The sequence below is a fragment of the Liolophura sinensis genome, chromosome 2, assembly GCF_032854445.1.
Source record: "Liolophura sinensis isolate JHLJ2023 chromosome 2, CUHK_Ljap_v2, whole genome shotgun sequence".
NCBI lineage: Eukaryota > Metazoa > Mollusca > Polyplacophora > Chitonida > Chitonidae > Liolophura > Liolophura sinensis.
Genome location: NC_088296.1, coordinates 4984587 through 5009226, shown reverse-complemented (window position 1 = coordinate 5009226; position 24640 = coordinate 4984587). Strand labels below are relative to the sequence as shown.

Sequence of the window (24640 nt, the reverse complement as noted above, 5' to 3'; positions counted from 1 at the left end):
GGTGAAATAAGGCCTCTTGTCAATTTACCTGACATAGGCTTTCTTTCTAACTGTTCATGTAAATGGATAACACTGTAATGTTTCACTTATATTACAGCGGCCCGGTTTATGATTAGAAGATCCGGTTTTATGGTTGGAAGGTCCGATTTATGATTGGAAGATCCGGTTTATGATTGGAAGGTCCGGTTTATGCGTGGAGAAGACCAAGACCAAAGTAAACCACTGATTTTAGCTTTTGACACCAAAAGTGGTTCAAAAAGCTCACAAGAGAATCAAAAACTAAAACTGAATTTGATTCAGTAAAAAATAGCAGTTTCAGATCTTTGTGGTTTCCAGTGGTTCATCCGCTTAATCTTACTTTATTTTTATCATTCATTTTAACAAAAAGCGCTACCTGAAACTAAATGATATTAGAAGTCGACAGCCATGCACTGCATCACTAACACCTATACCGAGCAGATGCACAGCACCTCTACATATCTTGGTTGGATTCACCGTTCAAACTTACCATTTTCCACTGAGGCTTCACAACATTTGTCCCTATGTACTCCATGTAGCTGGCAAAGCCCTCATTCAACCAGAGGTCGTCCCACCATTTCATGGTGACCAGATTTCCAAACCACTGCCAAAAAGAAAGATGGAAACAAACCGTCAGACATTCATTGTAGATTTTGCATGTACAATCCTATACCTGTTCGGAGACTGAAGGGTTATATAAAGAATTCTGCGCACTGGTTATTAGATTATTTGGAAGAAAATAACAATCAAAAGGCGATTATAGCATGATTATGGATTAATTTTGGGGGATAAGAGCAGACACTGAATATATCACTGCACTGCACGTACTCTTATTTTAAGAGGTGTTTATGCGAAAAGTTGAGAGTGTGAAAATGTCGTAATTGTGCTCTTGTTAGCAACATACAGCGATGTGAGTAAAGTAGCACTGTTTACCTGGTGGGCGAGCTCGTGAGCCACAGTGCTGGCCACGTACTGCTGTGATGTGAATGGCGTAGCTTCCGGGTCGTACAGGATTGACGTCGTCCTGTAAGTTATCAGGCCCCAGTTTTCCATAGCACCGGAGTTAAAATCGGGAATGGCGATTAAGTCTGGAAACGCCAAAGAAAATCAAAAAGACATTCACTGTAAGCATTGTAATGATATAAGAAGTTTATTTTGTACATGAAGGACAATCAACACTTCCTTTGGCCAGTTGCTGACTTTAGAACAATTCCTCTGATTGGCTTCTTCAAACACTTTCACCACACGTGCTGACTAGTCAACCAGCAAGGACAGTGGTCACGTGAACAAGGATTCTGGCCAATGAGTGTGAAGAATGACCCTAATGACTGCATGACCAGGCCAACTGATCTTACTAGAGTAGGCCAAGGTTCACGCCATGGTACATCCATAGCGACTGTCGCCATGGTATATTCATAGCGACTGTCGCCATGGTATATTCATAGCAACTGTCGCCATGGTATATTCACAGCAACTGTCGCCATGGTATATTCATAAGCAACTGTCGCCATGGTATATTCATAGCAACTGTCGCACGATCTCTCTGAACTCTTACGTATGCTTTGCGTCTTTGCGTCGCTCTTAACAATTGTTCAAACATATGACGACGAGGAGTCATTATTGCGTCATTAGGTGGCAGGGCAAGTCCATGTGCCCCAAGTGCTGTCGCAATTTAAGTATCACGCCGAAGACACCAGACATGACACGGCCTCAGCCAGTCAAATTATACTGAAACCTGGCTAACCAGTCCTTGCAAATGCACGCAAATTCTCAACGAATCTTGTATTGGCGTTTACTTATTTGATTCATGGTTGTCGCCGGAATCAAAATTGTTTTTTTTTCTTCTACTGATGGCAGTCAGATTTATCGATGGAAGAAGCCCAAATAAACAGCTGCCGTCCCTTGCCTGACATAACTTCTGACTTAACGCAGCAGTCGAAAGAGCGAGAACTAGATTCGTACATCTCATAAATGTAGGCATTTGACAGTCGCAGCGAGCCAGCGATTGAACCGCCTGAGCCAGCGAAGCGCGGTCTTATACATATATAATACACGGAGAGAAAGAAAGGATGAAATCTGCAGTGTTCGCTTAACAACGAAATTCTACCTTGTTTGGGTAATGGGTACGGGATTCCGAAGAACTCTTCGTAGAAAGGTAAAACTTTGACGGCTACATCCAGAGCGAATTGCCCTTCATGAATATTGTCGGGTGGGGCAAAAACACGGACCTGGAAATAGGAGCATTACGGATGTGTTTTAATTCACAAATAACAACATGTAACATGCAAATATATTTATAAATGAATAAATGTATTAAGACATGCATTTGTAGAAAATATGTAGATCAGTGGTAAGAATCTGATAGTTCAGTCCTGGTCTAATATTCTTGAGTAGGGTGTAAATCAATCAATCAATCAATCAATCAATCGATCGATCGATCGATCGATCGATCGATCGATCAATCAATCAATCAATCAATCAATCAATCAATCAATCAATCAATCAATCAATCAATCAATCAATCAATCAATCAATCAATCAATCAATCAATCAATCAATCAATCAATCAATCAATCAATCAATCAATCAATCAATCAATCAATCAATCAATCAATCAATCAATCAATCAATCAATCAATCAATCAATCAATCAATCAATCAATCAATCAATCAATCAATCAATCAATCAATCAATCAATCAATCAATCAATCAATCAATCAATCAATCAATCAATCAATCAATCAATCAATCAATCAATCAATCAATCAATCAATCAATCAATCAATCAATCAATCAATCAATCAATCAATCAATCAATCAATCAATCAATCAATCAATCAATCAATCAATCAATCAATCAATCAATCAATCAATCAATCAATCAATCAATCAATCAATCAATAAACCCCGGCCTTGAACAGGGGATATCTGGACTCACCTACTTTCACTATTCGTGTATGCGAATTGTGAGGGGGGATACGGGTTGTTCTACCCTCGTTAATGACCACGTGTTACAATGATTACGGCGTACAAATCTGTACGCATCACGCGGGAGGATGCGTTAGTAATTTGCCAAAGATCAGTGGTTTACTCCGGGTACTGCGGTTTCTTGCACTATACAACAGACCGCTATCGCACATGCCAGGTGGAAATTTGTGAGTATGACATTAAATATCTATTACATAGATTGATTAAACCATACAGCAGATTTCTGATAAGCGTGCATTGGTACACTCAAAAAATCTGATAATTTTAACACAAAGCTTGTTGTATGAGTGATGCTAGAATGTGTTCTGTTATTGTTATTCTGTTAATTCACAATAAAGATTCTATGAGACTAGGTTGAATATAACAGAATATTGTATTATAATAACAGAATACATTCTTGCATCACTCAGACAACAGACTTTCTGTTAAAATTATCTGATTAGTTTTTTGAGTGTAGACCCTGCCTTTTCTTCCATCAGGTATTTTTTTGTTCATGACCATGGTCTTACGGCAATCGTCCACTCTGTTGAACTTACAAAATTGTTAGCATGCACAGAACATTGCTAAAATATTTTGTATAATGTCCTGTAAGTTATTTTTACACTAACGGTATCTCGTTTCATGTTTTCCAATGATCTTACATTGAAACTCTTGCATAGATTTTGTCCTGAGTAGACCTACGTTATATATGAATGTGAATAGACATTGTCAAATTAAAAAGCAAACTGATATGGTTAAATGAATAAGTGACTCCATACTAGCTACTGATGTAGGCCTATTCTTTTTTTCTGGTTAACAAAAACGGCATGTTGCAACTAGAACCTGCAAACCATATCCCAACCACCACGTAACTCACCATTACACCTGAGTTTGTGTGACTCGTCAGATTGGCGAAGTCACAGACCACAAATGCCACCAAATAAGTACTCATTTTCACGCTGGCCTCAAACGTGTCTTCCACTAGTAGTGAGTTCCCTTGGTAGGGGGCGCTGCTCGCCAGAGGCATGTTGAACAGGGAGATGTGGTGTGTGTCCCTCACCATGGACAAACTGAAATTGGCTTTAATGTCAGGCTCATCAAAACACGGAAAGGCCGTCCTGGCGTCCGTCGGCTCGAAATCCGTCGTAGCTATTTCTCTGAGGAAAATAAAAGGGAGTGGGAATTATTTGTTTGGTGGGATTATATTACAATTCTTGTCAAATCAAATCAGGCAAGAAATTGGCTAATCGCTTGCTGAAGCCACTATGTGTAGGTCTACAACCAGTATACGGACTATAATCTCACCTAACCGTCCTATCTTCTTCCAAAATATATTTGAAGACAAATGGAGTAGCAGCTACAAATTACTCAATGAACTGCCAAATGTATTACAATACGAGTGGAAGTGGGGAGGGGTGGGTGGGTGGTGGTGGGGGTATGAAAGTGTGGGTGGTGGTGGGGGTATGAAAGTGTGGCTGTTTCATATAGATGTTAATGTTCTGATTGGTGGGGGAAATTCTTCTTATCTAGTGTATAAGATGGTGGATTGTCAGTGAAATACTTTTTTTAACCACTTGTCAAAATATCCGTAACATATTAAAGTTGTTTGCTGGTAGATTTTTCTTTCCTGGAAGCTTCAATATTATACAACACTTTTGAAGGGAGATTTCACGAATTCATAAAAAAAACCTGTTTTAGGAAGTTGAAGACAGAGAGAAATCAACAGTAACAGAAATCAACATGGCGTATATTTGTTTTTTATCATACGGAGTTTGTCAATTTGAACCTGACCAATGAAATGCGTGCTTTTCCAAGTTGGATTTGAAAGTGCTGCAGCATGTGATATGGTTCTTCACCGAAACTACATATTCGGAAAAAAACTTACCAATATAAAATATTAGAGACGCTGGTTTTGCCTTTTATGCTTTTATATTAATATTTAAACCCAGTATATTAACTTCATTAAAGTCACATTTTGTATGTATTAGAAGCAGACCAGTATTGACACTTATGACTTTCAATACAGTTTGAACAAACGTGCCGTGAATTGTATACATGTGCCTATGGGCCTATATAGGTTGCGCCGGTTACATGAAACCATTTGCTACGAATCACACTGTCGTCGCTGTTCTAGTTTTACTCTCTATGCTGTACGTCTTTAACAATGTATTCTGCTGGTGGGCTAAGTGGATAAGCATTCTCGAGGCATTGTCATCATGTTATTGTCTCTTTGCATGTGATGACAATACAGCAATTCCCCGTAAGCCATGGCGCTTTGTACGTGGGGTGTAAATGGCTAGTATGTATGCATTTACATGGACGGAGGTAAATTGGCAAGAGGCCGTACTCACAGGTTACATGTGACCATCAGGCAGCAATCACACTGTGGTCACTGCTCTGGTTTTACTCTCTGTGTTGTAAGTCTTTTATATTGTACAGTACATTCTACTCACCTTGTCTCGTTTGCCTTTGTTTTGTAACTACTCTTGTAGAAGCCAGTCAACTTCCGCACTAGGGCGCCCTTGAATTCCAAGGTCAACATAACCCTGTCATTTTTGAGCAACGTACGATTTAGTTTCAGATAGTACTGCTCAAACGGTTTATACTCCATTGCTTCCACAATATCAACTTTCCTTTTTCCCGGACTGTCGTATATCAAAACGTGACTAGTGATGTTAATATTTTTGGCGTGGAATATGATACAGTTCGTCTCCTTCTCCACCCGCAGGTGAATTTCAACCGTGCCCCTGAACCAAGACTCTGTTATATTAGGATGCATGTGAATGTGATATGAGTCCGGTAAGATATCTCGTGGTAATCGAATGTCTTTCCAAGGATAAGGCTTCCCACTGGAAGACGGTTCTTGAGTTGTAGTTTCCGATGCTGGGGAGAAAGTCGTTGATTGACTCGTGGACGGGAAATTATCCGGACATGATGGGAGTACTACTGGACGTAAGATTACACCAATCAGAGCCGAGATAACAACGATGACTAATGTCAAAAGGCAACCAGTGAGCCTTTTCTGTCCACATCGTCCACAATGGTATGCGCCTAACACAGGTGGCTCATACCCTGTCTTCTTGTGAGAGCTTGGGCTGTTGTCTGAAACTGCACAAAATATTTATTTTTTAAAATCCTTGACAAGTTTTCTTTACGTTACGAAACACACAGTAGCCAGTAACTACTAAAATTCGTTTTCACATCGCTACATGCTTTGTAATATTTCAATATTTATGACTTTTGGTAAACTTTTGTCTGTAACTGGATCAACTGATATTTGTAATATATTTCCGTCTATATATACAAGTGTTTTTGAGGAAAAGTAGGTACACGAATGGCATTGTGTGCGCGAGCAGCGTGAGACTGGACTTGTTCAACTTGGGAGGTGTGTCAGGAAACGCTGACATAAAACCCCAAGTCGGAAGTGCATTGACAATGCCAGAGTAGTTAAGACAAGAGGTGTGGGTTCAAGTCTGGCCCTGAACAGGAAATTTCTGAACTTTTGTAACCATAAGTACTCGAATGAATGAATGAATGCTTCAGGTTTAACGTCGCACTTAATAACAATAAGTGCACGATGACGCTATTGTGCAGCCATTTGCGCAATATATACCCTCGTTGAAGACTAATTGTTTCCACCGATACGGTGGCCATATCCCCCCATAATCCATATCCACCCATAATCCGTATCACCCATAATCCATATCCACTTATAATCCGTATCACCCATTATCTCATAATCCATATCCACCCAATATCCATATCCACACATAATCCATATCAACCCATAATCCATACCCCCCATAATCCATACCCATCCATAATCCGTATCACCCATAATCCGTATCAACCCATAATCCATATCCCCCATAATCCATATCCACCCATAATCCATATTACCTATAATACATGTCAACCCATAATCCATATCCACTCATAATCCATATCCCCCATAATCCATATCCACCCACAATCCATATCACCCATAATCCATATTACCCATAATACATGTCAACTCATAATCCATATCGCCCATAATCCATATCCACTCATAATCCATATCACCCATAATCCATATTACCCATAATCCATGTTACCCATAATCCATATCACCCATAATCCATATTACCCATAATCCATATCCACCCATTATCCATATCCACTCATAATTCATATCACCCATAATCCATATTACCCATAATCCATATTACCCATAATCCATACTACCCATAATCTATATCAACCCATAATCCATATCACCCATAATCCATATCCACTCATAATCCATATCACCCATAATCCATGTTACCCATAATCCGTATCCACCCATAATCCATATTACCCATAATCCATATTACCCATAATCCATATCACCCATAATCCATATCACCCATAATCCATATTACCCATAATCTATATTACCCATAATCCATATCCACTCACAATCCATATCAACCCATAATCCATATTACCCATTATCCATATCACCCATAATCCATACTACCCATAATCTATATCAACCCATAATCCATATCACCCATAATCCATATTACCCATAATCCATATCCACTCATAATCCATATCACCCATAATCCATATTACCCATAATCCATATCACCCATAATCCATATTACCCATAATCCATATTACCCATAATCTATATTACCCATAATCCATATCCACTCACAATCCATATCACCCATAATCCCTATTACCCATAATCCATATTATCCATAATCCATATCCACTCATAATCCATATCACCCATAATCCATATTACCCATAATCCATATCACCCATAATCCATATTACCCATAATCCATATCCACTCACAATCCATATCACCCATAATCCATATTACCCATAATCCATATCCACTCACAATCCATATCACCCATAATCCATATTACCCATAATCCATATCACCCATAATCCATATTACCCATAATCCATATTACCCATAATCTATATTACCCATAATCCATATCCACTCACAATCCATATCACCCATAATCCCTATTACCCATAATCCATATTATCCATAATCCATATTACCCATAATCCATATCAACCCATAATCCATATTACCTATAATCCATATTACCCATAATCCATATCCACATAATCCATATCACCCATAATCCATATTACCCATAATCCATATCCACCCATATTCCATATCCACTCACAATCGATATCACCCATAATCCATATTACCCATAATCCATATTACCCATAATCCATATCAACCCATAATCCATATTACCCATAATCCATATTACCCATAATCCATATCACCCATAATCCATATTACCCATAATCCATATCAACCCATAATCCATATCAACCCATAATCCATATTAACCCATAATCCATATCCACTCATAATCCATATCACCCATAATCCATATTACCTATAATCCATATCAACCCATAATCCATATTACCTATTATCCATATCAAGCCATAATCCATATTACCTATAATCCATATCAACCCATAATCCATATTACCTATAATCCATATCACCCATAATCCATATTACCTATAATCTATATCACCCATAATCCATATTACCTATAATCGATATCACCCATAATCCATATTACCTATAATCCATATCACCCATAATCCATATCACCCTTAATCCATATTACCTATAATCCATATCACTCATAATCCATATTACCTTTAATCCATATCACCTATAATCCATATTACCTATAATCCATATCACCCATAATCCATATTACCTATAATCCATATCAACCCATAATCCATATTACCTATAATCCATATCAACCCATAATCCATATCGACCCATAATCCATGTTAACCCATAATCCATATTCACTCATAATCCATATCACCCATAATCCATATTACCTATAATCCATATCAACCCATAATCTATATTACCTATAATCCATATCAACCCATAATCCATATTACCTATAATCCATATCACCCATAATCCATATCACCCATAATCCATATCACCCATAATCCATATTACCCATAATCTATATTACCCATAGTCCATATCCACTCACAATCCATATCAACCCATAATCCATATTACCCATTATCTATATCACCAATAATCCATACTACCAATAATCTATATCAATCCATAATCCATATCACCCATAATCCATATTACCCATAATCCATATCCACTCATAATCCATATCACCCATAATCCATATTACCCATAATCCATATCCACCCATATTCCATATCCACTCACAATCGATATCACCCTTAATCCATATTACCCATAATCCATATCCACATAATCCATATCAAGACATAATCCATATTACCTATAATCCATATCAACCCATAATCCATATTACTTATAATCCATATCACCCATAATCCATATTACCTATAATCTATATCACCTATAATCCATATTACCTATAATCCATATAACCCATAATCCATATTACCTATAATCCATATCAACCCATAATCCATATTACCTATAATCCATATCACCCATAATCCATATTACCTATAATCCATATCACCCATAATCCATATTACCTATAATCCATATCAACCCATAATCCATATTACCTATAATCCATATCAACCCATAATCCATATTACCTATAATCCATATCAACCCATAATCCATATTACCTATAATCCATATCACCCATAATCCATATTACCTATAATCTATATCACCTATAATCCATATTACCTATAATCCATATCACCCATAATCCATATTACCTATAATCCATATCAACCCATAATCCATATTACCTATAATCCATATCACCCATAATCCATATCACCCATAATCCATATCACCCATAATCCATATTACCCATAATCTATATTACCCATAATCCATATCCACTCACAATCCATATCAACCCATAATCCATATTACCCATTATCTATATCACCAATAATCCATACTACCAATAATCTATATCAATCCATAATCCATATCACCCATAATCCATATTACCCATAATCCATATCCACTCATAATCCATATCACCCATAACCCATATTACCCATAATCCATATCACCCATAATCCATATTACCCATAATCCATATCACCCATAATCCATATTACCCATAATCCATATCCACATAATCCATATCACCCATAATCCATATTACCCATAATCCATATCCACCCATATTCCATATCCACTGACAATCGATATCACCCATAATCCATATTACCCATAATCCATATCCACATAATCCATATCAAGACATAATCCATATTACCTATAATCCATATCAACCCATAATCCATATTACCTATAATCCATATCACCCATAATCCATATTACCTATAATCTATATCACCTATAATCCATATTACCTATAATCCATATCACCCATAATCCATATTACCTATAATCCATATCAACCCATAATCCATATTACCTATAATCCATATCACCCATAATCCATATTACCTATAATCCATATCACCCATAATCCATATTACCTATAATCCATATCAACCCATAATCCATATTACCTATAATCCATATCAACCCATAATCCATATTACCTATAATCCATATCACCCATAATCCATATTACCTATAATCCATATCAACCCATAATCCATATTACCTATAATCCATATCACCCATAATCCATATTACCTATAATCTATATCACCTATAATCCATATTACCTATAATCCATATCACCCATAATCCATATTACCTATAATCCATATCAACCCATAATCCATATTACCTATAATCCATATCAACCCATAATCCATATTACCTATAATCCATATCACCCATAATCCATATTACCTATAATCCATATCAACCCATAATGCATATTACCTATAATCCATATCAACCCATAATCCATATTACCTATAATCCATATCACCCATAATCCATATTACCTATAATCCATATTACCCATAATCCATATTACCTATAATCCATATCACCCATAATCCACATTACCTATAATCCATATCAACCCATAATCCATATTACCTATAATCCATATCAACCCATAATCTATATTACCTATAATCCATATCACCCATAATCCATATTACCTATAATCCATATTATCCATAATCCATATTACCTATAATCCATATCATCCATAATCCATATTACCTATAATCTATATCACCTATAATCCATATTACCTATAATCCATATCACCCATAATCCATATTACCTATAATCCATATCAACCCATAATCCATATTACCTATAATCCATATCACCCATAATCCATATCAACCCATAATCCATATTACCTATAATCCATATCACCCATAATCCATATCACCCTTAATCCATATCATATCACCCATAATCCATATTACCTATAATCCATATCAACCCATAATCCATATTACCTATAATCCATATCACCCATAATCCATATTACCTATAATCCATATCAACCCATAATCCACATTACCTATAATCCATATCAACCCATAATCCATATTACCTATAATCCATATCAACCCATAATCTATATTACCTATAATCCATATCACCCATAATCCATATTACCTATAATCCATATTACCCATAATCCATATTACCTATAATCCATATCATCCATAATCCATATTACCTATAATCTATATCACCTATAATCCATATTACCTATAATCCATATCACCCATAATCCATATTACCTATAATCCATATCAACCCATAATCCATATTACCTATAATCCATATCACCCATAATCCATATCAACCCATAATCCATATTACCTATAATCCATATCACCCATAATCCATATCACCCTTAATCCATATCATATCACCCATAATCCATATTACCTATAATCCATATCAACCCATAATCCATATTACCTATAATCCATATCCACCCATAATCCATATTACCTATAATCCATATCACCCATAATCCATATTACCTATAATCCATATTACCCATAATCCATATTACCTATAATCCATATCACCCATAATCCATATTACCTATAATCTATATCACCTATAATCCATATTACCTATAATCCATATCACCCATAATCCATATTACCTATAATCCATATCAACCCATAATCCATATTACCTATAATCCATATCAACCCATAATCCATATTACCTATAATCGATATCACCCATAATCCATATTACCTATAATCCATATCACCCATAATCCATATCACCCTTAATCCATATTACCTATAATCCATATCACCCATAATCCATATTACCTATAATCTATATCACGTATAATCCATATTACCTATAATCCATATCAACCCATAATCCATATTACCTATAATCCATATCACCCATAATCCATATTACCTTTAATCCATATCACCCATAATCCATATTATCTATAATCCATGTCACCCATAATCCATATTACCTATAATCCATATCCACTCATAATCCATATCCCCCATAATCCATATTACCTATAATCCATATCACCCATAATCCATATTACCTATAATCCATATCAACCCATAATCCATATTACCTATAATTCATATCCACCCATATTCCATATCTACCCACAATCCTTATTCACGCATAAAGCTGACCATCATTGTATAAGTGAAAAATTCTTGAGAATCGCGTTCAAAAACAATCAATTAAATGAACACAACGTTGTAGATGTTTCAGAAATAATCCAGAATTTTTTTTTTATTTGGTGGATTGCGTTTTATCGCCGTTCTCAACAGTATTTCGGGGCCTCCGTGGCTCAGTCGGTTAAAGCGCTAGCGCAGCGTAATGACCCAGGAGTCTCTCACCAATGCGGTCGCTGTGAGTTCAAGTCCAGCTCAAGTCCAGTACGGCGTAAAACACCAATCAAAAAAAAATAAAAATAAACAGTATTTCGCTTATATAACGGCGATGAAGGTTTTTGATCACCAAACCCGAGTGCTTCTAGTTAACCACCAGCTTTTGCTTAGAACTCACGAACATTCCCTCAGACAGCTTCGTTGACCTATCGGTTAAGGCATTCTCCTCGAAGTCGGGAAATCTGGGAGCTAACCCGGGTGGGTTCATACAATCAAAAGACTTTAAAAATGGTACTTGTCGCTTGAAGCTCAACACTGATAGGTAAGATCAAGAAAGCAGGTATATTGTGGCGACCTCCCCATATATGAAGTGCAAGAGTATGTCACATGATTACGATAAATATGTAATAAATTGCTTCTCAGACCACCGGAACGGCGATGGTTGTCGACCCCGTATTACCATCTGGGGGTGGAAAGAGTGGGGGTGGGAAAATCTTGAGGCTGGGATTGTACCACCACCTCCCATCCTAACGACTGAAGTGCAAACTGAAAATCTTTTCGGTTGCAACACACCACGTCGCGAGAACAGAGCTTTTGCAAGATCAGGAACTTCCGTGATGTTAAAAATTGTAAGTTACAGAGCTCATGTAATTTAACAATTTAACTAATAATAGAAAATCACAAATTCTGATTTCAGTGTATATTGGTTTGTATTTATATGATGGCTACATATCATTTTGAGAAATTTTAAACCCGTGACTTCTCACAAACTGCTGTTAACATAGCTAAACCATGGTGTTAGGAGTAGGGTCAAAGTTGTTACTATTTATTCATTTACATGAATAAACTGGCGGTACGTGGGAAGGCCTTCCGCAACTTGCGGATTGCGGTTGGGGGAGAGGGAGGGGGGGGGGGGGGGCGGGATATGCCCGGTTCCTCCCGCCATAACAGCAATCAAATAAATAAATACATGTACATGTACGTGAATAAAACCCTATAACTGAGGTAAACTGACAAGAAGCCATATTTCACCTATTTTGCGTAAGCATTTGCCCAGTGGATCACACTGTCGTCGCTGCTCTGGTTTTACTTTCTATGCTTTAATCTGTTTATTTATTCATTTATTTATCTATTTGATTTGTGTTTTACGTCATATTCAAGGATATGTTTCACTTATGGCCAGCATTATGGCGGGAAGAAAGCGGGCAGAGCCCGGGTGGGCATCCACGGCCATTCGCAGGTTGCTGCAGTCCTTCCCACGTTCGGCCTGAGAGGAAAGTCAGCATGAGTTTGACTCGAACTCAGCGCAACTGCATTAGTGAGAGGCTCCTGGGTCATTGCGCCGCGCAGCCAGGCTAGGCCTCAGTAATTTGTCGCATTATTTGATGAAAGGCTAAAATTATGTATTCCCCCTATATGTACCTGTTTGCAATAGTTTCTCACTTTGTGCAGGGCGTGACGAATTCGTGAAACATCGTACCTTACAGTTTAAAGATAAATTTAACTTGATCGTCACGCTCGGCTAAGCATGTATATTGTCGGAGATGTCCCACTGCACTCGCTTAAACATTACGTATAAATGTACACTTCTACTTCACTATGCAACAGCGTGGGCCGCCCTTTTTACATTGTAGTCTCAGCACACAAGGCTGAAGCTATAGAAATCTGTTTCCTTCACCCCGGCGGCTATAGTCCAACATGACAGAGCTAATGAACGAAAAAGACTTACATAAGGTACTCATACAGTACTCTTAGCAAACAGATACAATGAGAAACACACCAGACATTACTGTATATTGCACCAGGAAGTACAGGCATATCTCTGCACCGTGTCAAATGTTGACAACACCTTGCCACTACACCCTCTTCTCATAGTGTGCCGACATAAGCGTTACAACGAAGGTGTGTTGACACACGGTATCGTACTATCACAGATAACCTTACCCAGTAAGAACGCGGAATCTTCATCGTCTGCCGGTACCATCTCAATCGATCCCATGTTTGTCATCACAGCCAGCCGAACTGGGATGTACACCACTCTACGTAGACGTCACACAGTACATGTGCACATTAGCATGACGGAAGTGTTTTGGTTTTTTTTATTTTTACCTTGGTGAGGTGTATTTATTTGCATATAGTACTGTTACGCAGGTGGCCTTGATAATGAAAGCATGGAGGGTAGATTTAGAGGGTAGAGATAAGTTCCGAGCATTTATCAGAATGTCAAAGAACTTTGTACGCCTACATAGGCTGCCTGTTTAACGTTTTAATTTCTTCACAATAAAGCGGAGCAAGATTTTAATTTGTTATTGACGCATGATAACATCGCAAAATATTTGCCAGTAGCTGAATGGTGAATGGACACCAAATAGTGGGAAGCACTACGCAGTGTAGTCTCTCCAAACCAGACCGTCCTAGATTACCGGTTGAGTAGACTTACGGCTACTGTCAACTGCATAAGGAGAGTGTACGCAGCGGTGAGAGTCAGTGAAATGGTAATGGAAGTCCCGGAAATGTAATAAATGGAATTGATCCGGCTGCCCGAATCCTGCATGTATAGTGCTGTGGCTACAGATTTGACCAAGAAAACATTACTACAAATGCTGACAAGGATCGAAAAGGGTATATTTACTGTCTGAACAATCAACTATTTTAGCTTTCCGATTTCAGAGGAAGTTAAAAATATTTTCACCTACGCTGTGTGCCCCACCTGCGCTGTCTTTTCTTGTATGAACTTAACAGAAATCTGTTTCACGTGATCCATTTCATGACGACACGCGTTCGGACTCTTCCGCCAACAAAGTTGTTTTGACAGTTATGACCACAGATGTCACCACTGCAGGCTTCCAAATTTCTAAATGACCACAGGGGCCATTCTACGCCTCAAAAAGTTTTTTTTTTTTGTAATTCATATGTTAGGACACATCCTATAAAGTGAATAATAAAAGTGGAGAAAACATTAAAATTACACGAAGTTCAGACGAAGGAATGTCAAAAGTATTAAAAAAAATATTAAGAGAATAGACACTTGAAAATAATTTTCCTATGGTAGTTATTTTTGGACCACTTTTTAATACGTCGTGTTCGTGTAAAAATGTCATAAAAAGGACGTAATGAGGATGTTTAATAATATATTTGCACTGGAAGTTGAGTTTTTCAGGTAACAAATGTATTTTTGAAAACCTGGAATTTGATCATATTTATATTTTTCATGTATTCAGAAATTTTTATCTTAATTCAGATTAAATGCATGTGTTTGGATATAAACAACAAATTTACGTTAAAATGAATTTATTAGACATTTGTCACATCCTTATTTAAATTAAATTATGCAATGACGGTAAATACCAAAAGGTGGTCCCACATACCCGCCATACAAAAATATTTTCAAATACCGTTGTTTTCCTAAAAAAACAAAAAGGGAAAAAAATATTAAAGGCCATATTTGCAAATAAGTTTAGACGCTCTTTCATTTGATTTTGGCACAATTTTTATGTTTTCTTCTCATTTAAGAAATAAAAACAAATCTTTTCATGTATCTTAAGAGATATGTCACGTATATGGCCGTCTTCAGACAGGTCCCTCAATGGGTGGTAGGCTGCTCAAACGGATGAGGACATGGGAGCGCCCTCAACGAGTGGTAGGCCGCTCAAAGGGAGGAGGAAATGGGAGCGCCCTCAATGGGTGGTGGGCCGCTCAAAGAGAGAAGGAAATGGGAGCGCCCTCAATGGGTGGTGGGCCGCTCAAAGGGAGAAAGAAATGGGAGCGCCCTCCTTGGGTGGTAGGCCACTCAAAGGGAGGAGGAAATCGGAGCGCCCTCAATGCGTGTTATGTCGCTCAAAGGGTGGAGAAAATCGGAGTGCCCTCAATGGGTGGTAGGTCGCTCAAAGGGAGGAGGAAATCAGAGCGCCCTCAGTGGGTGGTAGGCCGCTCAAAGGGAGGAAATGGGAGCGCCCTCAATGGGTGGTAGGCCGCTCAAAGGGAGGAGGAAATCGGAGCTGCCCCCAATGCGTGGTATGCCGCTCAAAGGGAGGAGGAAATCGCAGCGCCCTCCATGGGTGGTATGCCGCCCAAAGGGAGGATATCGGAGCGCCCCCAATGCCTGGTATGCCGCTCAAAGGGAGGAGGAAATCGGAGCGTCCTCAATTTGTGGTGGGCTGCTCAAAGGGAGGAAATCGGAGTGCCCCCAATGCGTAATATGTCGTTCAAAGGGAGGAGGAAATCGGAGCGCCCTCAATGGGTGGTAGGCCGCTCAAAGGGAGGAGGAAATCGGAGCTGCCCCCAATGCGTGGTATGCCGCTCAAAGGGAGGAGGAAATCGGAGCGCCCTCCATGGGTGGTATGCCGCTGAAAGGGAGGAAATCAGAGCGCCCCCAATGCGTGGTATGCCGCTCAAAGGGAGGAGGAAATCAGAGCGTCCTCAACGGGTGGTAGGCCGCTCAAAGGGAGGAGGAAATCGGAGCACCCTCAATGGGTGGTGGGCCGCTCAAAGGGAGGAGGAAATGGGAGCATCCTCAATGGGTGGTATGCCGCTCAAAGGGAGGAGGAAATGGGAGCGCCCTCAATGCGTGGTATGCCGATTAAAGGGAGGAGGAAATCGGAGCGCCCCCAATGCGTGGTATGCCGATTAAAGGGAGGAGGAAATCGGAGCTGCCCCCAATGCGTAATATGTCGTTCAAAGGGAGGGGGAAATCAGAGCGCCCTAAAAGGGTGGTAGGCCACTCAAAGGGAGGAGGAAATCGGAGCGCCTAGAATTACGCAGTCCTGCAACTCACAGGTCCTTTTGAACTCACAAACCCCAACCACTGACTCTTGAATTAGCTCACCAACGTATTTATTTATTTGCTTTACGCCGTACTGAAGAAATTTCACCCACGGGTATAAGACGGCGGCAAATCTCTTGATATCACGCTGCAGCCAAAGACAGCGGAAGCTGGATCGAAACACGAGACCTCATTTGCCAAAAGTTGCAGCAAGCCTGGGCAATTTGGGGCAAAAATCGTTGTGCTCAAGTCCAATTAAATTTTTGCTTTTAGCCCAAATAATTACCATTCACAAAGTATCAGCAGCTTCTCTGCAAGTGCTACCGTTCTAAATGGGTGATTAAATTACGATCTTAAAATGTGTAAAGCTGGCCGCATTATAACTTTTTCACACTTTAGAAACATTTTAACGCTATAAATAATACATGTATTAGTTGTATTTACTGAAAAGCAATAATTTAGCATAATCTTGGTAAATACAGAAAATGTTGTACGATTACCGCATATAGATTTTTCTTTCTCCAAAAATCTCTGGTACTGTTGGCTGTAACCACGTATCAGCGGTTTAACACAGTGATCGCTGATCAGGACACAAGGGAGACAACTGTTACAACACTGATCGTCACAAATGTATGTTCTTCTATATACACATACTGTCACAGTTTATTTATAGCAATTACAGTGAAATAATTTGTGCAAAAAAAAAAACAAAAAAAATCACATGATTAACCGAAGCAAGAGGGGATAACCATGGCAAATGTGAATAACTATAAGTTCAGTCCAAATGGCAGATGAAGGACCACAGGATAACATATGCTCTGTTGTCAAGTTAGCAAAAATCATCATAAAATCATCATATCCCTCCAATGAATGGTCTGTGTTAAGAGTAAGGATGTCAACAAATACACTGATTGATCGATCAACCCACAAACACACTAAGAGACAGACAGAGTGATGTTAAAGCTGGGGCCACATTTACCCCATGTGCCAGAATCTATGTAACTTTCTTCATAAATGACATAATCCAATCTGTAGCACCTTAACGTGACAAAATTCAAAAGGAGAGTTATAAAAAAGAGACGTAGAAAATTGTGTGAAAGTGCAGCCATCTTAAAATTGTTAATAATTTTGTCCGCAAAAAATGCACCACTGTTGTTTAACGTTTCTCACAGTTTAGTACCCAATATCCCAAATCCAGTTTCCAATATTTGTCCCATCAACAGATTTACACACAGACGGTGACTTTTGAGTCGAGGCCACTTTCACTGTGCATGTCTGAATTTCTGTACCTTTTTTAAACGACTTCATCCACATGACTAAATTTTCACGAAAAGTGTTTGACAAAATGATGTACACAATTTTGTGAGAGTGGGCCTTGCATGCTGCAGTTAAAAGCAGTTACCAATTTTGTTTCCAAAATTTCCCCATTTTTGAGTAATTTCTGTCACAGAGGTTTAGCTAGGCTCCGCCGTGGTTGGACTGTCAGTGTTGGCAGGTGTGACTTGTTTCTGGGGGGCAGGTTTAGCTACTAACATCCTCTCACGCTCAGCCAATTTATCTCGCTGGTGGGCACGCTGTAGTTCCATTTTCTGTTTCTGTTGCTGAAGTTTAACGGATCTTTTCTAAAAAAAAAACAAAAACACAGAACTTTGGTTTGAAAATGCACTTTCAGAAGCACATATAGGCATTCATACTTTTGATGCCAATGCTAAGGTTTTTCTGACAAAATATAAATAAACCCCATGAAAAAGTCTTAAGTGTCCCTATAATGTGGATGATTCAGTCAGGGTCAAACAATACATGTCACGTGAAAAATGCTAAACTTCAGGTGAAGTATAAAACTACCTTAAGGCTTGCATGAAGTCCATAAAATACATGCTGAGGACTGTAGATACCGTGAAGTCCAGAAAATCACAACTGGTTGATTGATCTATTTGTTAAATGACATCCAGGTTTATTGGTTTAGGAAACCGCAGCTGCCAGAGTAAATGACTACTCTTCATCAGATACCTGACAAAGATCCTGACTTGAGGAAACCGCAGTTGCCAGAATAAATGACTACTCTTCATCAGGTACCTGACAAAGATCCTGACTTGAGGAAACCGCAGCTGCCAGAGTAAATGACTACTCTTCATCAGGTACCTGACAAAGATCCTGACTTGAGGAAACTGCAGTTGCCAGAGTAAATGACTACTCTTCATCAGGTACCTGACAAAGATCCTGACTTGAGGAAACTGCAGTTGCCAGAGTAAATGACTACTCTTCATCAGGTACCTGACAAAGATTCTGACTTGATGCTGCATCTTTGCCACAATCAGTGGGCGATGGGCCTCGGACTGGAACAACATCTGTGTAGGCTATGAAGTTAGGATTGCCCTGTAATGTTCCCTACCACTGTAAGTGAGTGAATGAGTGCTTAGGGTTTAATCATGCTGAGCAATTTTTCAGTCATATGAAGACAAAGAAGAAGTTTTTGTGCATCTAATGTGCCTCCTTGTTTCAGGACAGATTTCCTCCACTCTTTCATCTAGTGCTGCTTTGCCGAGACCACTTACTGAAGGTAAGTAAGCTGCCCGCCCGAGCCATTAACTTGATACCAGTCAACCAGTCGTTGTACGTTCCCCTTAATAAATGCTGATAGCCTAGCCAGGAAGCTACGACTTCCTCTTTTAAGGTCTTCGGCCCAGGTTGACCCTGAATCTACGGCCCTTGAACCACTGTAGATCTAAGTGCCATGGTCTTGCATACTCAATTTCTGATGACAGCTTCTTCACTCATTCGGGCTGTTCCATCATAACTTTGGTTGCCGTCGTATATTAAAGTGAAATTTACTTAAGTACGGCATAAACCACCAATCACACAAATGAACAAATTCGCGTACATGAGTATTTGAGCAACTTACCTTAAGACGTGCTGATTTTTCGTGTAAACTGTTCATTTCTTTCTTTATTGATAACAACTTTCCATGGTAAAGCCTGGCTTGTTTCATCTGAAAGCACACAAGGAATCAAAGCCACAATTGTATGTGTATCAACTAGATATAGCCCAAAAAAAAAAAAAAAAAAAAAAAGAAAACAAAAATGCAATACCCTATAAAATGTTGTTTGCATGCTTTTTATCCATTTATATACAGTATAAGCTTAAAATAAACGTATATTTGGAAAATAAATTCTGACAGTCATGCCATGTTAATTCAATCCAAACTCACAGTTTCTTCTAAATCTCTGAAGGACTGACACTCATCAAACTTTGAGTTTTCTTGTTGAACTGTGTCTAGTAGAACTCTTTGATTTCTCCTGCCAAACAGAAAAAGTTCACCACATTTATAAGGGAAAACCCTGAAGAATGAGAAATGACAAAACTCCATTTTCTTTAATGATCTGTATTTCTCCAATCATATGTGGGAAGATCTGCCCGCAAACCGCAGATATTCACGAGTTTCTTCACCGTGCTCTGCTTGTTTTTCTCCTACGTCAATGCTGGCCGCAGACGTATAAGTGCAATCTTCTTCAGAACATACCCTAATTAGCATACAAAAGAGCAACTTTCAGCGCACCTATTTAAACTTTACATTGAAGACAAAACTACATTGGTTTGTTTGGTTAATTTCAGAGCTTCACAAAAAATATAATTTTATCGATCTACATAGGATAATATTTTCAGAATACGCTTTAGTATAAACCTTGCAAATCATACCAAAAGGCTGAAGAATTACAGTAAAGTATTAGTCGTGTAGATATACATGTACATGTATAATTCTGTCATCACTGATAGAATGCATTATGCACTGTGCAACTGTTTACATGATGCTGTGTAAACATGTAGCTCATAACTGCACAGCACACAGCACCTGTCACAAACTATTAAATGGAATTCCCGCACAATACTAGTGAGTGAATGAGTGCTTGGGTAAGTGAGTAAGTACTTGGGGTTCAATGTCATACTTAACAATTTTTCAGCTATATGATGACAAAGGAATCCTTAGAATGCAGGTAATGCGCCTCCTTGTTGAAGGACGGATTTGCACCACAGTTTTATCTAGCGCTGCTTTAAATAAACGACTTACCAAAGGCAAGTCAGGCCACCCCACCCTAGCTATTATACTGATATGGGTCAACCAGTCAAGTGAGGAAGGTACAACGTCCTCTTTTAAGATCTTAGGTGTGACTGATCCTGGATCTACCGCCCCCGGAAGTGGACACTTTACCAAATGAGCCACTGGGGCCGGTTCCCTCACAGCACTAAGCAGGCTTAAACACAGTACTACACAGTTTTGTGACAGTTTTTCAAGTCAGCAAGTACTGAATCATCAATGAGTCTCGTGGGGTTCCATGTGGCCTAGTGGTTAGTGTTCTAGCGTGGTGCCAATGACTCAAGAGCCTCTCACCAATGCAGTCGTTTGAGTTCAAGTCCATGCTGGCTTCCTCTCTGGTCAAACACGAGAAGGTCTGCCAACAACCTACGGAATGGTGCAGGGTTTCCTTGTACCAAAACGCAGGCCATTATTCAAGTAAATAAATAAATGTGTCTATTGCCAAAGTCTGTCACTTTAACAACCTCTACTTTTGTTTCTAACTTTAGGAGGGGTTGGTGACACGCCAATTTTTCCCGTCTGAGCATGACATGGAAATATGTGGTCAAAACTGTACAATTTAGCACGGAAATAATCAAGATACCATGTAACGCTACTGAAAAACTGGTGAGCTGCACAAAGCTACAAAAATACTAAACCATATTAAAAAAAACATGAGGCTCATCTGCCTGGTCCTGACCATGGACCATCTATTACATGTAGGTAGATTTGTAATCTTGTGATCCGGTCGTGTGTGGAAAGGTTTGCCAAGAGCCGTTCGGATGGTCATGAGTTTCACCTGCGTTCTACAGGTTTCCTCTCACCAGGATGGTGGCCGGTGTCATAAAAGTGAAATATTCTTGATTATGGCGTGATAACATCAATCAAATATATAAATGAATAAATCTATAAATGTGCTTTGCCCAGGAGCCTCTCACCAATGCGGTCGCTGTGAGTTCAAGTCCAGCTCATGTTGGCTTCCTCTCCGGCCATAAGTGGGAAGGTCTGACAGCAACCTGCCATGGTCGTGGGTTTCCCCCGGGCTGTGCCCCGTTTCCACCCACCATAATGCTGGCCGCCATCCATAATAAGTGAAATATTCTTGAGTACGGCGTAAAACACCAATGAAATAAATAAATAAAATGATTTAAATAAATGTGCTTTGAGAATATTTACTGTCAGATCAGGGGAGATAACTCTGAACCTGACTGCATCCCTTGTCCTATCAAAATATCTTAGCCCCCTGTAATACTCACATGAGCTCATCCAGCATGGCTTTAGAGTCCTGAAGATCAGGCATAAATTTTGCGAGGAACCCTTGAGTCATTGACTCTATCAGTGCTGAGTCAACCACTGAAAAGCAATGAATTATCCATGTCATCAATTATTGGTGGGATCAGCTATAAATGTGACTATGATCCAGGAGCCTCTCACCAGTGCGGTCGCCTTGAGTTGAAATCCATCTTGTGCTGGTTTTCTCTCCAGTTTCAAGAGGGAATATCTACCAGCAACCTGCAGATGGGCATGGGTTTCTTTCTGGCTCTGCCCAGTTACCCTCCACAATAAAATGAGCTGCTGTTGTAGAAGTGAAATATTCTTGTGTAAAACACCAATCAAATTGCTAAATAAACCAATACCACATAATCTGGTGAAACTTATGTCTTGCATTTACAGTCTGGATTTTTGGCAGAGGAAAAACCTGAGCGCTCAAAACCACTGCTCTTTGCCATGTACATTACAAACCTTCTGACATAAATTTGGCACTAAACCCGATAGAACTTGATTCGATCCAACAACTTCATGAGCCCAATGCTCTGACAATAAACTGCGACAGTAGCTGAATAAGCCACTACGGGCTCCCATGGAGGCATTGTCAATGTCAGCCACACTACTGTAATTCTTACCAGGCTGTTGTGGTATTTCTTCTACAGAATTGTCTCTGTCATGCTCCCTTGTATCATGGTCCTTCTCTGTCATGTCAGCTCCATCAATGGGAACAGGAAAGCTCTCCAGTTCTGGGTTCGGGCCTGCAACACTGTCCTCTGTATTCTCATGCTGTGTGTCCCTATCTACTGTTTCACTCATCTCTGTGTGAAAATTAGCAGCTGAAAAATTATGTTTGCATACTTGAAATAAACTCTTTAGTACATAAATTTATTTATTTTGATTGGTGTTTTTTTTTTTTTTTTTTTTTGGCCATACTCAAGCATCCTTCACTTACAGGACATTGCTCGATTTCAGAGTTATGTTCTGCAACTAACTAAAACATTGCCAGAGTGGCAAACATTGTCAGCACAGAAACAACAATCTATTGGTCATTTGTTCAGGCTATTTGATATCACTGTCATATTGTATAAGACTTACCACTCACTAGCATGAAAGGCGGTACAACTGTGCTGTCAGTGCTGAGGACGAAGCAAATAAATGTCAAAATTGTTTACCATGAAGTCAGAATGGAATTTAGTTGACAGAACTGTGTACATTCATGACATATACCTGTACAAACTTACACCTTCATAATGCATAATTAAATGTAGGCCTAGGCCTACATCAAGGGCACGTAATTTAACAGTTTAGCCTAGCCTTCACCAACCTGTGAGCTTCTAACGGTCAAATGATTACACTATTATGCAGTTTTCATTCATGAACCCATCTCTGCTTTCAAAGCAATCAGAGATCAAGCCCTGCACCTAGCTATGGTAGGACTGTACTAGAATACGTAATCACAGCCCTAAAGAGCTTCATGTACGTGTACTTTGCATCCTGACGTCTGATATGTTGGGTGATCGCCTGACAACTTAGTGTGTGTGTTACATCTGTCACACCATGCAGATGGCGCAGATAGCGCAGACAGTTAAACACATGTACACATTACAAACAACTTCACTGACCTTTAACTCATTGAGACCTAACAGCTTAGGTCTGGCACTGGACAAATCTAAGAAATGGTGAATCTTGGTCGAGAATTTTTGACGCTTTAGACACGAAGTACCGCAGACGTCTAAATCAAAACAATCAGGCACATGACCTGGAGAGAGACGTACAA

At 39.1% G+C, this 24640-nt stretch overlaps 2 protein-coding genes across 2 annotated transcripts in view; both read right to left on the bottom strand.

The window, feature by feature from the left end:
• LOC135463041 (glutamyl aminopeptidase-like) overlaps positions 1 to 14789 on the bottom strand; it is a 35150-nt gene extending 20361 nt beyond the window's left edge. The window contains 6 exon segments of the mRNA XM_064740361.1: positions 509 to 622; positions 952 to 1106; positions 2126 to 2246; positions 3864 to 4143; positions 5440 to 6094; positions 14705 to 14789. Of these exon segments, the coding sequence (XP_064596431.1) occupies positions 509 to 622; positions 952 to 1106; positions 2126 to 2246; positions 3864 to 4143; positions 5440 to 6094; positions 14705 to 14768 (1389 nt within the window). The 5' untranslated portion in view covers positions 14769 to 14789.
• Positions 14790 to 17577: 2788 nt separating this feature from the next.
• LOC135462889 (biogenesis of lysosome-related organelles complex 1 subunit 6-like) lies at positions 17578 to 24013 on the bottom strand. The gene is made up of 6 exons (XM_064740186.1): positions 23959 to 24013; positions 23499 to 23699; positions 22851 to 22947; positions 20731 to 20818; positions 20425 to 20511; positions 17578 to 19144 (listed from the first exon to the last, which is right to left on the bottom strand). Exons 1-6 carry the CDS (start codon positions 23969 to 23971, stop codon positions 18977 to 18979), a joined length of 654 nt encoding a protein of 217 aa, XP_064596256.1. The 5' UTR covers positions 23972 to 24013; the 3' UTR covers positions 17578 to 18976.
• Positions 24014 to 24640: the final 627 nt, after the last annotated feature.